Source organism: Amblyraja radiata, chromosome 26 (genome assembly GCF_010909765.2).
Source record: "Amblyraja radiata isolate CabotCenter1 chromosome 26, sAmbRad1.1.pri, whole genome shotgun sequence".
NCBI classification, from domain to species: domain Eukaryota; kingdom Metazoa; phylum Chordata; class Chondrichthyes; order Rajiformes; family Rajidae; genus Amblyraja; species Amblyraja radiata.
The window spans coordinates 7,603,639-7,622,283 of record NC_045981.1 but is presented as its reverse complement, the minus strand read 5'-3'; the positions used below and the strand labels follow the sequence as shown (position 1 = coordinate 7,622,283).

The 18,645-nt window shown below is 46.1% G+C and overlaps 1 protein-coding gene across 1 annotated transcript in view; it reads left to right on the top strand.

Annotated features, from left to right (window-relative positions):
• The window catches only part of ern1 (endoplasmic reticulum to nucleus signaling 1), a 59,728-nt gene that overhangs the window by 31,858 nt on the left and 9,225 nt on the right, over window positions 1-18,645 (top strand). Inside the window, exons 6-16 of the mRNA XM_033044116.1 lie at window positions 2,835-2,957; window positions 4,837-4,938; window positions 5,834-6,095; window positions 6,708-6,786; window positions 7,702-7,861; window positions 9,392-9,510; window positions 9,709-9,894; window positions 11,227-11,491; window positions 12,273-12,363; window positions 12,913-13,102; window positions 14,853-14,952. Coding sequence (XP_032900007.1) covers window positions 2,835-2,957; window positions 4,837-4,938; window positions 5,834-6,095; window positions 6,708-6,786; window positions 7,702-7,861; window positions 9,392-9,510; window positions 9,709-9,894; window positions 11,227-11,491; window positions 12,273-12,363; window positions 12,913-13,102; window positions 14,853-14,952 — 1,677 coding nt within the window. The remainder of the gene's footprint in view (window positions 1-2,834; window positions 2,958-4,836; window positions 4,939-5,833; window positions 6,096-6,707; window positions 6,787-7,701; window positions 7,862-9,391; window positions 9,511-9,708; window positions 9,895-11,226; window positions 11,492-12,272; window positions 12,364-12,912; window positions 13,103-14,852; window positions 14,953-18,645) is intronic.

Sequence of the window (18,645 nt, the reverse complement as noted above, 5' to 3'; positions counted from 1 at the left end):
TGCAGTCGCCCTCGATAGTGGCGGTTTTGATGAGCAAATAGGATAGTGAGAAATGTCTTATTTTTAACTGAGTTATTTATAGAACAGTACTGTTTTAGTAAGACTCGTTCGAAGTGCCCACTAATCTTGCTGATTTACCTGAAATTGCATAAATGGAAGGATTAGTAGAACCGTTACAAATCCCCCTGCAGCACACATGGCCACCGTTTGGTAAATCTTCTCATTTTGGGTTAATCCCACATTCCAGCTCATAATCCTGCAGGTACTGCTCTTCAAGGGCCATCACACCTTGAAAAGCCTCCCACTTGCCAGCTGTCCATTACTTACAAACAATGTCACTCATATGACCTCTACAAAATCCTGCCTGACGCTTCCAAAATTGGCCTCGCCCTAATTTAGGATTTTAACTTGTAGACCACTCCAATTCTATTCCATTCGGTGGCGCAGTGGTAGAGTTGCCGCCTTACAGTGCCAGCCCCATCTCAAGGATCTCCGGTTTCCTCCCACATTCAACTGATGTACAGGTTTGTAGGTTAATTGGCTTGGTATAATTGTAAATTGTCCGTAGTGTGTGTAGGGTAGTGTTAGTGTGTGGGGTTCGCTGGTCGGCGCGGATCCGGTGGGATGAAAGACCTGTTTCTGCACTGTATCTCTAAATTAAACAAATTTGAAACAAATAGATTTATAGCCACCGGCCTGAAACTGCTCCACTACTGTCTGCATCACTTGTCATGCCTTGCTCCCTCAGGAGGTCCAGTGTTACACCCTCTTCAATGGGACCTACTATACGTTGATTATGGACATATTTAACACAACCAAGCCTTCCCGAGTAGCAAATTTCCCCCCTGAAACTAATCGCATCAGGTGCCACACTGCAGTCACTTGCCCTACCTCGATGACCTGACTCAAATGGGACCTGGCTGGCATCCATGTATGTTGTAGAGTGACACCGCAGACAGTGCCACTGTAGCCGACATCTAGTGACTAACTTCTTGTGGTGTCTAAGTGTACCCGTTTCCGATGGCCACGAGGTACCCGGAGGTGTTCCGGCTTCCTCCCACATCTTGAACACCTGTGGATCGTTAGATTAATTGGTTATAGCAAATTGCTTTAGAGAGATGTGGAAACAGGCCCTTCGGCCCACCAGGTCCATGCCGACCATCGATCACCCGTTCGCACCAGCTCTATATTATCTCACTTTTACATCATATCTACACACTAAGGGTAACTTACAGAGGGGAATTAACCTACAAACCGCACGCCTTTGGGAGGCGGGAGGAAACCCACGCAGTCACAGGGAGAGGTGCAAACTCAGCAGCCAGGATCAGGATGGATGCTGGGTCTGTGGCACTGAGAGGCAATGGGTCTACCTGCTGCGCCACTGTGCTGCCCATGGCTCTGATTATAAGTGGGTGGTAGGAGGATTATGTGGATGTTAATGGGGAAACTGTGGGAGACAGAGTCACAAGGAAATTGGGGAATGGGGATGCTCTGAAATGTAGCATGGGCTTGACGGGGCCAAATGGCCTCCTCCATTGTAAGGACGGTATGAAAAGGACTTGGTGTATCAATGCTCCACCCACATTGTCATTGGTGACTACTTCCGCAAATAGCTCCATTTGTTGGTCAAGAAAACTTCCGAAACAAATTGATGCTGATTATTCTTGATTTATCATCCCCTGCAATGACTGATTCATGCAGTCCTTCAAGATGTCTCACGTAAATGTCCCAGGACTAATGTTAGACCAACCCCCCTGTAATTATTCAGCCCATCCCTTTCTCCCATTTTAATCAAGGTTTCACGGCGGTGGGGCGGTATGGTGGGTAGTGCTACTGCCACACAGCACCAGAGATCTGGGTTTGAACACAGTTTGTGCATTCTCCCCGTGACCTGCATGGATTTTCTCTCGTTTCCTCCCACACTCCAAAGACGTACACATTTGTAATTTAATTGGTTTGGTAAAAATTGTAAAATTGGCCCTAATGTGTGTGTGTGTTTGTAGGGCAGTGTTAGTGCACGGGCATCGCTGGTCAGCGCGGACACGGTGGGCTGGAAGGCCTGTTTCTGCACTGTATCTCTAAATTAAACAAGTTTGAAACAAATAGAATTATAGCCACCGGCCCAAAGCTGCTCCACTGTTGTCTGCATCACTTGTCATGCCTTGTTCCCTCAGGAGGTCCAGTGTTACACCCTCTTCAATGGGACCCACTATACGTTGATTATGGACACAACCAAGCCTTCCCGAGTAGCAAATTTCCCTCCTGAAACTAATAGCATCAGGTGCCACACTGCAGTCACTTGCCCTACCTTGATGACCCGACTCAAATGGAACCTGGCTGGCGTCCGGGTATGCTGTAGAGTGACACCACAGACAGTGCCACTGTAGCCGACTCTTGTGACTAACTTCTTGTGGTGTCTGTGTGGAGTGTACCCGTTTCCGATGACCACGAGGTACCCCGAGGTGTTCTGATTTCCTCCCACATCTTGAACACCCGTGGGCAGGGGTCGCTGGTCGGCATGAACTCCTGGGCTGAATGCCTGGTTTCCACACTGTATCTTTAAACTGAAACTAAATCAGCGACCCCTCTGACACCATATCTGTACTCGGAGAACATGGAAACATATTCAGAGCCTGCACTGTTTCGTCAACTGCGGGAGTTGAAGGCTGCGGTGTGTTTTATCTGTACTGATTAGATAATTTTACTTGAGCTTGGAGTTTGCCTGAGTTTGGTGTAAACAAAGATGTCTGCTGTGGCTCGTGAAGGGGCTGCTGGTAATTTCTGAAGAAACTCTTGACAATTTATTAAGATCCAGTTTCAATGTGTGTCCTCAGGAAAGAAGCAGGACATCTGGTACGTTGTCGACCCGATGACTGGTGTAAAGCAGCAGACTTTAACAGCATCTTTTGCAGAGAGCATGTGTCCATCTACACCTCTGCTGTACCTTGGACGTACAGGTAAAACACGGCAGGTATTTAGCTTTGTAAATGCTCTCTGAGCAGCAGTGGCCATCTGCTACCTCGGGCCACACAGTGGCGCGGCGGTACAGTTGCTATCTTACAGCGCCAGAGACCCAGATTCCATCCTGACTACAGGCGCGCTCTGAATGAAGTTTGTACAGTCTCCCTGAGACTGTGTGGGTTTTCTCCGGGTGCTCCAGTTTCCTCCCACACTCCAAGAACAAACAGGTCTGTCAGTTAGTTGGCTTCTGCTCAAGACTCGAAGAGAAGAAATGTCTTCTCGTCTCTTGGTGAATCTTTGGAGTTCTCTCCCCAAGAGGGCTAAGGAGGCTCCATATGGATATGTGGGGAATGGAGGGTTATGGATCATGTGCGGGCAGATGAGATGAGTTTGTCTTGGCATCATGTTTGGGAGAGACATTGTGGGCTGAAGTTCCTGTTCCTGTGTAAAGGCCTAAACAAAACTAAAAATTATATACGAACAGCTCAGGGAATTGCTATTGTGATAAAAGATGTGTATATATTTACATAATGATCTGTTTTGTAGTCAATGCCTACTATGTTCTGTTGTGCTGAAGCAAAGCAAGAATTTCATTGTCCTATCAGGGACACATGACAATAAACTCACTTGAACTTGGAAAGGGGTTGCATTACTTCACGTGTTCTGATGCAACACTTGGATATCTTTTGGTCCATTTGTGCTTCAACTGAGTGACTGGGGCTCCCTCCGGTGGCTGCTCGCGTTTCTGCAACTGCTGAGCCAACTGAATAGGATTGTCAGACAGACTGGGACTAATTGGCAGCTTGAGGGAGGGGGAAAGCTGGGCAGGATTGTTATTTATTTTGTTGCCTTTGTCAGTGTGGATTCCAGATGTGAGGCGATACTGGGAAACCACAGACCCACAGTGGAAGAAGGATGGATTTGCTGGGAATGGAGGGAAATGGATCGCGTGTAGTGTAGCGATATAGCATGGAAATGAGTCCACGCTAACCAGTGACCACCCGTTTGCACTAGCTCTATGTTATCCCACTTTTGCATCCATTCCCTACGTCAGGATTAAACCCGCCTTTAGCGGAGGAGATTAGTCTATCTTTATATTATGTTCAGCACAGGCGTTGTGGGCCGAAGGGCATCTTTCTGTGCCGTGCTGTTCTATGTTATAAGATACCAAAGCCCAAAGTTAAGCTTCACGGAGGAATGCCAGCCAGACGATGGGACTTGTGGAACAGAGGTGGCAGTATTGAGTTTATTGTCACATGTACTGAGGAACAGTGAAGAGCTTTTGTTGCGTGCTAACCAGTCAGACGTATTTGTCAGGGGAAAAGGAAAATTAGTTTGCCTTGGAAAGAAGAGTGCTATTTTTAATGTCACCAGGTGACATGGCAAAGAAAGTGAGATTGATGGCAATCTCGAGACACGAGGAACTGCAGATACGTGTTTACAATAAAAAACACACAATGTGCTGGAGTAACTCAGCCGGTCAGGCAGCATCTGTGGGGGGCATGGGCAGGCGACAGTTCTGGTTGGGCCCTTCTTCAGACTTTTGTATATCAGTCTCGTTCTGAAGATGTGTCTCGACCCGAAACGTCACCCATTCCTTCTCTCCAGAGATGCTGCCTGTCCTGCTGAGTTACTCCAGCATTTTGTTGTGCCTATCTTTGGTTTAAACCAGCATCTGCAGTTCCTTCCCACAGTCTCATTCTGAAGACGAGTTGGAGCAAAGAATACAAGCGTGTCAGTGAATGTAACCACTTCCTTTAATGAAAATAATTGAATGTTGCCGAACCTCTAGCTTTGAGTGTTAGCAACTTGTCTACTGAAGTCAGTGCTCCCTTGATCCTTTGTTGCGATCTCACACACACTTGTTTTTTGCAGAGTACATGATCACCATGTACGACACCAAGAACCGGGAGGTGCGCTGGAACGCCACCTACTTTGATTACTCATCCACGCTGCCCGATGAAGACACTGAATACAGTGAGTGCGTTCAGTTGTTCGGCTAATGTTCTGCCATCTTGATAATTTAAAAAGGAGTTCTGTAGTCATGCCTACTATGTTCTGTTGTGCTGAAGCAAAGCAAGAATTTCATTGTCCTATCAGGGACACATGACAATAAACTCTCTTGAATCTTGAACCTTGAGATAGTGCATCGACACTCAATTAAATGGCATGAATTTGTCGTTCAATTTGGCAGTCCACTTGCTGACCACTTTAACTCCCATCCCATTCTCATACTGCCCTTTCTGTCCTGTGCCTCCTCCATTGCCAGAGTGTGGCCACATGCAAACTGGAGGAACAGGTTTCTGAATGGTCCTTCCATAAGCTAGGGTACTGTATGGGTGGCACGATGGCACAGCGGTAGAATTGCTGTCTTACCGCGCCAGAGACCCGGGTTCGATCCTGACGGCAGGTGCTTGTCTGTACGGAGTTTGTTCATTCTCCCCGTGTGGGATTTCACTGGGAACTCTTCCCACACTCCAAAGATGTACAGGTTTGTAGGCTAATTGGCTTGGTATGATTGTCCCTTGTGTGTGTAGGATAGTATTAATGTGCTGGGATTACTGGTCGGTGCAGGCTCGTTGGGCAGAAGGGCCTGTTTTCGCTCTGTCTCTAAAAAAACTAAACGGCCTGTGTCCCAGCCAAACCCCACTGGATTACAGCTATTGAATTACCTCAAAACAAATTCCATTAGGTATATTTTACAACGACGCAGTTGTTGCTTCCCTGTTTGTACTGGTTCATGAATGATGCTTTGAGAAGTTGAACAGGAATTTGAGGGAAATGACAATAAGATATAAATTTAAGAGCAACTTGCATGGAGACCATTGATTGCAGCTTCTTGTACGGATAACATCTCTCCACCATCTTTCAGAAATGCTGCACTTTGCATCAAACGGAGACGGGCTTGTGGTGACGGTGGACAGTGAGTCGGGCGACGTTCTGTGGATCCAGAATTACGCCTCCCCCGTGGTGGCCGTGTACATCTGGCAGCAGGAGGGGCTGAGGAAAGTCATGCACACCAATGTCGGCATCGAAACCCTCCGCTACCTCACGTTCATGTCGGGGGAGGTGGGACGCATCACCAAGTGGAAGTACCCCTTCCTGAAAGAGGCGGAAACCAAGCAAAAGCTGATGTAAGTGCACTTGTACCGTTTGTTGAGCAAACGCGTACGTTAGGAGATGGCACAAATGATCACGTATCCTTCACAGTAGCAACAAGATGGAGTGAATGATTCAACAGCACATTTAACTGGTGAAAACCCAGAAGCAGCCTCCACTTGTGCGATGCCTTCAATGTAGCTCAGGTCAGCATTATAGAACAGAAACCGATGGGCTCGGAGGAAATATCAGTTGACCAAGGGTTTAATCAAGGAGGAAGTTTTATGGAGCATCTTAAAGGAGCAAGGTGAGGCATGGAGTCGCCATTGGAAGTGCGCTGATAGTTTGGGTGTTTCCAGGCTGTGGGTAGATTACAGAGATGGGAGGAATGGACACTGTGAAAATGCTTTCTTTAACTTGCCCATTCCTGGGCTCTGCTTCCGGCCGTGACAGTATTCCTAGACTTGATGGGACGAATGGCATCATTCTGCTCCTAGAACCTATGAGACGGTGGAGGAGGGGAAAGGAACTGGTTGACAGTGTGGGGGGAGCTGGGAGAGCAGAAAGAAAGGTGTATATGGGTGTGTGTGGTGGGAAGATTTCTGATGGGCAGCTGTATTTCCATTCTTACTGTGACCTTTCCATAGGCCGACTCTGTACGTGGGGAAATACTCCACCAGTCTGTACGCATCGTCGTCATTGGTCCATGAAGGAGTGGCTGTTGTGGTAGGAAATTGTACTTTCATTTACCTTTATATATCAAATCGGGCTTTATTTAAAATAACCATTATCTGATAGTATAAGTTCATAAGTTCATTTATTGTCACATACACCAATTGGTGTAGTGAAATTCTCTGGCCAGGTCAGTCATACAATTTAATAAGCAACAGACTCAGAAAACACATTTTAACATAAACATCCATCACAGTGACTCCTACACATTCCTCACTGTGATGGAAGGTGAAAAGAAAGTTCCTGACCTTTCCTGAAAGTATATGACTAACATTATCCAATGTCTCTCTTCAGTTGATTATTTTCACTAAACTGCTATGTAAAGTTGACAATTAATATGAAACTGAGATACTTGGAAACTTAGTGAGAGGACAAAGATGTCGTCAGTGTTTAGTTTAGAGATACAGCACAGAAACAGGCCCTTATGCCCACCGGGTCCATACCAACCAGCGATCGCCGCACATTAACACTATCCTACACACACTAAGGGCAATTTTTACATTTTTACCAAGCCAATTAACCTACAGACATGTACATCTTTGGAGTGTGGGAGGAAACTGGAGCTTCCCAGAGAAAACCCATGCGGTCACGAGCAGAATGTACAAACTCCGTACAGACAGCACCCGGAGTCAGGATCGACCCGGATCTCTGGCGCTATAAAGCAGCAAGTCTACTGCTGTGCGCTGTGCTGCCCCGGAGGAGATTTTTTGTACCGTTAGTGATTTAAGGAATGTGTTTTCACGCAACCACTATTTAACTTAGCAAACTGGCCCATTTTACAGGCGCAACAGACGACACTTAGCAAGACGCAGAGAGTTTGGATAAATATTTGATGAAAGTGCTAGGTTTCATGGGTTCTCTTAAAGGTGCAACTGTAGCGTATCTCTAACACCGCCTCTGTTTTCACAGCCACGAGGCAGTGCCTTCCCACTACTTGAAGGTCCTAAAACAGAGCACGTTACAATCGCAGACCATGGAGAATGTGACACCACCCCCAGTATCAACGTTAACTTCGCACCAGGTGTCAAAAACACAATCGATTATCTAAGGAACCAGTGGTTTCTGATCGGTAAGAATCATTGTGGGCAGCAGGGGGCAGTGTGACAAGAGTTGCTCGGTGTTAAAGGCTCCCCCGGGAAAGGTCACCGTCGGCACAACTCGGTAGGAAAGCCGGCTCTAGGCAAGGTCCCCAGCAATGGCACGGGATCAATCCTGACCTTGGATGCTGTCTGTGTGGAGTTTGCACGTTCTCCTCGTGACCAGATTAATCCGGATACTCCAGTTTCCTTTCACTCAAAACAAAGCTTTGTTGTAATTTGGGTTTGGCCGTACTGACATTTGACCACGTGAAGGGATCCGGGCGGCACGATGGCGTAGCAGTAGAGCTGCCTTACAACGCCGGAGACCCGGGTTCGATCCCTATGGGTGCTGTCTATACGGAGTTTGTACGTTCTCCCCGTGACCTGCGTGGGTTTTTCACCGAGATCTTCGGTTTCCTCCCACACTCCAAAGACGTACAGGTATGCAGGTTAATTGGCTTGCTGTAAATGTATATTTGTCCCCAGTGTGTGTAGGGTAGTGTTAGCATGTCGGTGCGGACTCGGTGGGCCCTCAGTATCTTCACCGCGCTGCCCTGTGTGATGGTCACTGCTCTGCTCGTCCCTGCAGTCAGTGTTGAGCTCAGCTTTAACAGCACGCGTCATTTCCCTTTTTTTAAAATTATTTTTATTAGAAGCAATTGTACAAGAATAAAACATTTGGCATGTAAAATTATACAATTATTGCACAGCTTCAATTTTGACCTTTTAACCTGAAAATGAGGGAAAAGAAGAGAGAAAGAAGAAGAGAAGGAAAAAGTGAAAAGTGAAAAGATAGGACCCGTAGACTACCAACGTAGTGTGGCCAAAGAGCGAATAAAGATATAAGAGAGGAAAAGGGGAAAAAAAAGAACAAAGTGGAGATATACCTGCCCCTCGTCCCCCCCCCTCCCCCGCCCACCTAACCCAACCCATAGTTGGATTTCAAATCCAAATTTGTGTTGTGCCATACTATCCTTGTAAGAATTCGGTAAAGGGTGTCCATGTCTTGAAAACTTGATCTGGTTTTTCTGCCAAGACAAGCCTAATATTTTCCAAATGTAGTGTCTAGGACATGTTTGTAATCCACATCTTTACAGTAGGGAATCTGAATCTGTGTGTTTCCAAAATTTAAGTATTAGTTTTTTCGCCATTATCAGGCCATAATTAAGGAAACGTCTTTGAAATAATGTTTACTCAGAACAGGCTTCTGACAGACGTACCTAGACTAATCAATTCTGTGTCGGGGTCCAATTTTATTTAAAGTATTTTAGAAACAATTTCAAAAATTCCTCTCCAGAAATTATGTAACTTTATACAGGAGGCAAAAGAATGAGTTATGGTTGCTTCCTGAAGGGGACATTTATCACAAATAGAGGAAACATTTGGGAAGATCTTATTCAGTTTAGACTTTGAATAATAAAGTCTATGCAGTATTTTAAATTGTATTAACGAATGCCTAACGTTAAGAGAACAGTTATGTGTATATAAAGAAGGCTTTCCTCGACTTGTGTTATTTCCAGGTCACCATGAACTGCCACTGGCAGCACACACCAAGATCCTCAACGACTTTCCTGAAAATGTGCAGAAAATTCCAGACAACATCATCGCCACCAGCCCGCAGAACGACCTATTTGAAGATGTACGTATGTCTTACTACTTATGGACTGTTTTCAAACGTACCGACGTGCCACACCGCAACAGTGGCGTAACAACGCCTTTCAAGTGAAAATGTGTTTCGGGTTAAGCATGGTGTTTCTGTGAGTGGCGACGTCTCTTCCTGCATCGATTCACATTCGCCTTTTTCAGACACGCTGTTTCTTTTTCAACTTTATTTCAGCATTACCCAAGCATTGATGAAGTTGCGGAGGACTTTGACATTCTTAACGGCCTCAACGAAAAATACAGCACATCGCAGCCAAAGCACGAGGCTCCTGTGGACTCTGTGCTGAAGGACATGGCCACCATTGTCTTCAGTACCTTTCTGCTGGCTGGATGGGTGGCCTTTGTCATCACCTACCCTAAGGTAATACGCACTGCAACTCTGTGTAGTGGTTGGGGCAGCATTTAGATAAGGCATGTACGAGATAGAATCCGATAAGATGGCGTGGCCCTCAACAAATGTGGCATTTAACCCATTCGGTTATTGTATGTACTGATTGATTGAAAAATCCAGCATGGAAACAGGCCCTTCGGCCCATTGAGTCCTTACCGACCATTGATGACCTGTGCACATCAGTTCCTTGTTATCCCACTTTCTCATCCACTCCCTACACACTAGAGGCTGTTTACAGAGGCCAATCGGTCTACAGACCCACACGTCTTTGAGATGTGGGAGGAAACTGGAGCACCCGGAGGAAATCCACGCAAGCACAGGGAGAACGTGCATACCCCACAAAGACAGCACTCGAGGGCAGGATTGAACCTGGTCTCACTGGCGCTGATCTACCATTTGCACCACTGTGCCTTCTCTTTCTGTTAACTTGCCTCTCAAACTTTGCTTGTTTATTTAATACTGCTTTGTTTTGTTGAAAGATATAAGTTCATCATTTCATAAGTGATTAGGCCATTTGGCTCATCAAGTCTACTCGTCCATCCAATCATGGCTGATCATCTCTCCCTCTCAACCCCATTCTCTGGCTTTCTCCACTAAGGGAGATCTGAGTTGCAAGATCTGCATTAATTGGAGCTTGTGTAAATCCAAATCTCCTGAGGATGGTGAGGAATTGCACTCGGACTTTTGGCCCTTTCACTGGGGACACACAGAAGTCCTGAGTAATTAGCAGGAGGAGTGCAGCATTTCCCACACAGCCTGCCTGCCTGCCTACTCTCCCCTTTGCGGTTGCAGCTCCTAGACTGTGGAACAGCATCCCTCTTCCTATCAGAACTGCCCCCTGCATCGACTCTTTTAAGTCGGGACTTAAAACTCATCTTTACTCTCAAGCATTTCTTGACGTCCCCTGAGGGAGGGCTATATGTATGTATTCATGTATGTACTCAATCTATGAACCAATGTTATATAACGTTAGTACCTCCACCAATGTAAAGCACTTTGGTCAAAGAGAGTTGTTTTTTAAATGTGCTATAGAAATAAAAGTGACTTGACTTGACTACATGACCTGTTGCACAATCCACAGGCGCCACATTGACCTAGTCCACCACTTCTCAGCTCATAGAGCAGTCATCCTATAACGCCAGGCACTGCCTGGGCAGAAGGTCATCTGTGCCGTACATGCATCTGTTTTATTTCAACTAAATCTGTTGAAATGCAATACTAATTTCTGTATTTCTGTGGTGGTTAATGATTAATGTGGTGGCTCCGGTAGTTAGCCGATTAAAAATCCTTCTTTTTGCTTAGACTGTACAGCAGCAGCAACAGTTGCAACATGAGCAGTTTCAGAAGCACCTGGAGGAAAGGCTGGAGCTCATGCAGAAGCGGCAACTCATTTTCCGCCCCCCCATCCTAGGCCCGGGGTCCGACTTTGTGGAAACGCCGCGACTGAGGACGGAGAGTTCCAGCACCAACACTCCCAGCGTGTCACCGCGAGTCTCCAACCATTCCGTGTATTCCAACCACTCCATCTCCGAGTTCGGCAGCTCCGCCACGGAACAAGAAGATGGAGGTAAAATGGTGGGGGTGGAGTCGAGCGTACCTCCCGCAGTGGATGGGTGAGGGGGGGGGCGAAAGGGGAATCTGATTGATTCTTGCAAATGCTGGTTTATACCGAAGATAGACACAAAATGGTGGAGTAACTCAGTGGGACAGGCAGCATCTCTGTGGAGAAGGAATGGGTGACATTTCGTGTCAGACTGAAGAAGGGTCTCGACCTACAAACCTCTACGCCTTTGAGTGTGGGAGGAAACCGGAACAATAGGTGCAGGAGGTCCATTCGACCCTTCGAGCCAGCACCGCCATTCAATATGATCATGGCTGATCATCCCCAATCAGTACCCCGTTCCTGCCTTCTCCCCATATCCCCTGACTCCGCTATTTTTAAGAGCCCTATCTAGCTCTCTCTTGAAAGCATCCAGAGAACCTGCCTCCACCGCCCTCTGAGGCAGAGAATTCCACAGACTCACCACCATCTGTGAGAATAAGTGTTTCCTCGTCTCCATTCTAAATGGCTTACTCATTCTTAAACTGTGGCCCCTGGTTCTGGACTCCCCCAACATCGGGAACATGTTTCCATGAACACCAGGAGAAAGCTCACACAGGTCACAGGGAACGTACAATCTTCACACGGACAGATCGGGATTGAACCCACGTCTCTGGTGCTGCAGTTAGCAACTAGTACTGTGCCATTGTGCCACCTTCTAGAGAGTATGAGGGAATCTTAGTTACTGTTTTATTAATGTATCTTGTCTCAAAGGAAATAGGTTTACCCCTTTGCTGTTGTTCCTCAGATGACGATTCTGATATGGTGAGAGTTGGGAAGATTGTGTTTCATCCAAAGGATGTCCTGGGACATGGAGCTGAAGGAACGATTGTATTCAAGTACGTACCGTTCATTTCCACGATCTGGAATATGTGATTTAAACAGTCGCTTGTGGTGAGAGCTAGCTTCTTGTGGACAGAGATTACTCCTGGTTGGAGATGCACAGTACTGCAGATGCTGGAATCTTCAGTAAAATACAAAGTGCTGGAGGTACTCAGCGGGTCAGGCAGCGTCTGTGGAAGGAATGGACAGGCGATATTTTGGATTGGGACCCTTCTTCAGACTTGCTTGAGTACACAAACTGAATAACTCAGCGGGTCAGGCAGCCTCTCTGGAGAACATGGATAGGTGATGTTTCGGGTCAGGACTCTTCTTCAGACTGATCCCGACTCAACCCGAAACGTCACCTATCCATGTTCTCCAGAGATGCTGCCTGACCCTCTGAGTTACTCCAGTACTCTGTTGTTTTTTGTAAACCAGCATCTGCAGTTCCTTGTGTCTCCTCTTGTTTGAGCACCCTTACTACTCAACCTAAAACAGATGTCTTCCTTTAAGCGATGAATCCGGATGTTTTTAACTTGCGACTATCTGGGCCTTGTCTTCCCAAGGGGCAGGTTTGATGATCGATACGTGGCGGTCAAGAGGATCTTGCCCGAATGCTTCAGCTTCGCGGACCGCGAGGTGCAGCTTCTGCGCGAGTCGGACGAGCACCCGAACGTGATCCGTTACTTCTGCACCGAGAAAGACCGGCAGTTCCAGTACATAGCCACGGAGCTGTGCACTGCTACTCTGCAGGAGGTGAGGACCGCAGCGGCTGCATCACTGCTCAATGCCGCGGCAAGAGTGGCTTCCAGCAGACAGTGCCACAGTGGTGTGAACTGTCATCTATGCCAGCCATTACACTCTTTTATAAATAGACACAAACGTGTTGGAGCAACTCAGCTGATACAATAGTGGTGTTTCAAGGTCAGTTTATTGTCCCATGTACCAAGTAAAGGGCCTGTCCCAATTGGGCGTTATTTGCGCTTCATTTACGCGGCATCATTTATGCGTCACGACGCGCGCGTGGTGAGACGTGCCGTAGGCAGTGACGCGCGGTAGCCCGCGGCGCCCTGGGATGTTGGGATTCTCAAAATCCTCATGTGCCACCTGCGTGTCGTGCAAATGGCATCCAGTGAGACAGGCCCTAAGGGACAGTGAAATTTGTGTTCCATTACAGACATACTAAGTGAAAAGCAACAAGACACACAACCGCATAAAAGTTAACATAAACATCCACCACAGTGGTGGGCACATAGATAGGCACATAGATATGCAGGGAATGGAGGAATATGGATTAAGTGCACATTAGATTAGTTTACCTTGGCATCACACAGTGCCCTCCATAATGTTTGGGACAAAGACCCATCATTTATTTATTTGCCGCTGTACTCCACAATTTGAGATTTGTAATAGAAAAGCAATGTCATGTAATGAACGTAGTCATGTTTAGTATTTTGTTGTATATCCTTTGCATTCAATGAGGTTCAAAGGTTCATTTATTGTCACATACACCAATTGGTGGAGTGAAATTCAAGTTGCCATTGCAGCACATTAATAAGAATACAACATAATATTATAAAGGAACTTAACATTAAACATAAAAACATCCTCCCACAATGGTTCCTACTGTGAGGGAAGGCACAAAGTCCAGTCCCCATCCCCTTGTCAACCCATAGTCGAGCCTATTGAGGCCTCCGCAGTCGCCGCTACAGCAGCCCGATGTTTCAGGCCCTTCTCGCCGGGTGATGGTGCTCCAGCGTCGGGAGAACCCTCTCAGCGCCTTGGGATACCTGGAATGGCCGCTTCCTTACCGGAGACCGCGGCTTCCGAAGCCGACAGGCCACGTTGGACAAATCTCGGCGAAAGATCCCAGGCTCTGCGATGTCAAAGTCAGCACCGCCGCCCGCGGCTGGCCGCTCCACAGACCAGCAGAAGTCTTCTGCGGACAGTGGTCATTGACAAATCCACACCTGAAGAGTGTTTCAGATCAGTCGGACAGGTGTTTGGGGATTTTTCTTTATTATAGAGAGAATTCTTCTGTCATCAGCTGTGAAGATCTTCCTTGGCCTGCCAGTCCCTTTGCGATTAGTAAGCTCACCAGTGCTCTCTTTTTTCTTAATGATGTTCCAAACAGTTGATTTTGGTAAGCCTAAGGTTTGGCTGATGTCTCTAACAGTTTCTCAGTCTCATAATGGTTTCTTTGACTTTCATTGGCACAACTTTGGTCCTCATGTTAATAAACAGCAATAAAAGTTTCCAAATGTGATGGAAAGACTGGAGGAAAGACTAGGTGCTGAGAGCTCTCTTATACTATTAGAAATTTCTATTAGAAATCTCAAATGATGGAGTACAGAGGCAAATAAATAAATGATAGATCTTTGTCCCAAACATTATGGAGGGCACTGTGTCTGGCACAACATTTTGGGCTGAAATGCCTGTTCTATTGTTTGTTTTGTGGTTGTACCTGACTCTTGTAACAAATGTCATGTTTTTTGCTCTTTCTCAGTATGTTGAACAAAAGGACTTTGATCGCCATGGCTTGGAGCCTATAATTCTTCTTCAACAAACCACATCCGGCCTGGCCTATTTACACTCGCTCAATATCGGTAAGCAAAGCACACGTACCTGCCAGCGTCTTCAGCCTTGCTGCTGGCTGTGGTGCCCTCGATTCACTAAACACGTGTGTGGGGCAGGGCACGGGGGAGGGAGAAGGAAGATCCTCCTGAGCTCTCGGCAGAAGGAATAACACTGGCAGTACAAATATAAACACACCGTGCTGTGAATATGAAATATGTAATGATTTAGATCCTTATTTTGATTTCTTGAAACTATAGATTTCCCTTTTAAATTTGGAGGGCCCAGTTTGAGACGCCTGTGTAAAGTTTAGTTTAGAGATACAGCGCAGAAACAAGCCCTTCGGCCCACCGGGTCCGCACCGACCAGCGATCCCCGCATATTAACACTATCCTACACTAGAGACAATTTTTACATTTACCAATTTATCAATGAATCTACAAACCTGTACATCTTTTGACTGGGAGGAAACCGATCTCAGAGAAACCCCGCACAGGTCAAGGGGAGAACGTACAAACTCCGTACAGAGAACCCAGGTCTCTGGCGCTGCATTCGCTGTAAGGCAGCAACTCTTATCGCTGCACCACCCTGCCGGTGATGATATTAATTTGGGTAGTGTACTAACTGCTTTTCAATTATATAATGAAATTAGACCAAGTGTGGACCTGTTGGGCCGGCTCCCCCAACGCAATATTCCACCAAACTGCACAGGCGCGGCTGCCGTGTTCAAAGTTGTGTCGTTGTCGGCTGAAATTAAGTTAAAGTTAATAAAGTGAATCGAGGACCCGTGGAGGCATTTGTAAAGTAGAAGGAAACTTACCCTTGAAGTCGTTGGGTCCCCATTGTGAGGCCAAGCAAGTACACGGGGGGGGGGAAAAACATGGCAAATTTTTTTGAAATTAAATTCGGGATCCCATTGTGACGTCATGACGTTGTAATTTCCGTGACGTCATGACAATGTATGCTGCTGACGGCCAGGGCAAGTTATTTTTGTCAAAGTGCTTTTTGTAAAGTTTAAAATGTGAATAACTTGTAAAATATACCATCAATCTGAACGAAACTTGATACACTACACACCAGGACAATAGCACTACACAGAAATTGTAGTGCTATTGTGTACCATTTTGGCGTAATTACAGGAACCCTGCACAGACAAACAGACAGACATAATAATAAACAAGATGGGTTTTAGTAATATACAGATAGATAGATGTAATCACACCACCATAAGTTTATACACGGAATATTCCATTGACTTTACACCAGCAAAACCAGACCACCCTCAGTATTGTCTTTGCACAATATTTGCTTTTTGATTTGTATACCATCTCATCTATTCTCTCTAATATTCTCCCCTATCCCCTCTTGCAAAGCAAGCAGAACATTAGTTTTTCATGGACCATGCAATGCCATTCACTTCATTGTGTATGTGAGCTGTTTGAAAGCACTTTCTAATTCGCCCTGCTTTATCCCCCACATCCATGCAAACTAATTGTACGTAATTGAGGAGAGTTTGGACAAACTTGGACTGGAGCATCGGTGGCTGAGGGGGGAACTGATAGAAGGTTATAACATTATGAGAGGCATAGATAGGGTGGACAGATACCTGAGGGCTGAGCTTTAAGATGGGGAAAGTTTAAAGGAGATGTGTGGGGCAAGTCCTTTTGCACAGAGTTGTGGGTGCGTACATCACACTGCCAGGGATGATGGTGGAAAATACATCAGTGACGTTTCAGAGACTTTTAAATAGGCCCATAGATATGCAGAGAATGGAGAGATGTGGAGTGGGTGCAGGGACAGGAGATTGTTTGATTTGGCATTAACATAATAATAATAATAATAATAAACTTTATTTCGGACTCAAGGACCAGACAAGGGGCAACATTACATAAAAATGCATTGCATATTAAAAACATAGTGGACTGAAGGGCTTGTTCCTGTGTTGTACTATGTACGATAACATTAGAAAGCTGCAGTCTTGGTTCTTGGTCCTCTAAAATATTCCAAATGGAATTTAAACTGGAGGTGGTGAAGGGAGGGCTTAAGCCAGAAAGGGTTATTGGGAAGAAAGTGCTACTTTAAATTTAGTTGCATCTGGTTAGGTAACTATAGTTGGGTGGAGATTATTCCATGCTTTAATTGTGCGGGGGAAGAACGAATTGCTGTACACGTCTGTCTTTGTAGCTGGGATCACAAATTGGATCGAATGCCCTCATCTGCTCCTAATTGGTTTGGAGCAGTCCTAGTGAAGACAAATGGGATTAGTGTACTTGAGCAAAATGGTTGGTGTGGATGCAGTGGGTCAAATTTCTGCACTGTCTCTTATAATTTAAAAAATATATAAAGTTACTATTAAGTCTTCATTAAATTCCAGATCACAATAATGATGCAAACCACTAGGTGGCAGTGGACCCTACAGGCCAAAGATGGCAAGTTACCTTAAATAAATGAAACACTTGGGTATTTAACAAAAAACACAGATGCAAGAATGTGAAATAAAATTGCTGTAAATACTCAGCAGGTCAGGCTGTATCTGTGGAGAGAGAGAAATAGTTAACACTTGAGCTGGGTGAACTTTCATCATCACCAGGAAATCAGCCCCGTTACAGAACGCAAGCGGTGGAGAGAATGAGTGATGGTAGACAAATGCTGGAGAAACTCAGCGGGTGTGGCAGCATCTATGGAAACTTGTCAGTTTCTTTGTTGAACTAAATTAAGGCGCATGTTGCAATCAAAAGCGCTTGAACAATTGGTTGGGAAGAAAGCCAAACTGTAAGAAAGATAGCCCGAAACGTTGCCTATTTCCTTCGCTCCATAGATGCTGCCTCACCCGCTGTGTTTCTCCAGCATTTATGTCTACCTTCGATTTTCCAGCATCTGCAGTTCCTTCTTAAACATAGAATTAGTGGGAATGGATGTCGATGGTCAGCATGGACTCAGTGGGCCGAAGGGCCCGTTTCATGCTGTATCTAAACTAATGAGAACACAGCGGAGGAAAATGGGAAGTGTTACTGGAACTGCAAGATGTAAAAAATACATGCAGATTTTAGAAATCTGAAATATTCAGGCCAGGCCGGTGTTGATATAACCTGGAGCAGCTGAGTATCTGACACTGCAAGGCTCAGTGTTGAACGCTGAGAGGCCTGTGTGTCTTGTCAGGAGACATGCTATTCCTTGACCTCCACCCATCCCTTCAGTCTGATCTAGGCCGACGGAACTCATTCCTTCCTGCCTCAACTCTAGTCTCTCTCCCTTTATCCACTCTCTTTCTCTCTAACCTTTCGCTCTCTCTGTGACTTAACATACACTCCAATTCTTCCTGGTTCTGAAGCGAAGTCATCGACTGAAATGTTAATTAAAGGGCCTGTCCCACTTACGCAATTTCTTTCGGCGACTGCCGTCACCCATCAAAGTCATGTTGAAAATTCAGCGGCGACCAGAAAAAGGTACGACTCTCTGGGCGACTACTCACGACCATACAGGCGTCACGTGTTGACACATCGCGGGGTGACGCCTGTATGGTCGTGAGTAGTCGCCCAAAGAGTCGTACCTTTTTCTGGTCGCCGCTGCATTTTCAACATGCTGAAAATTTTCACCGACCTGCTGCGACTATGACGGGTGCCGGCAGTTGCCGGAAAGATTGCGTAAGTGGGACAGGCCCCTTTGTTGCTCTCTCCGTTGACGCTTCCTGACCTGAAGATAGACACACAAAGCTGGAGTAGCTC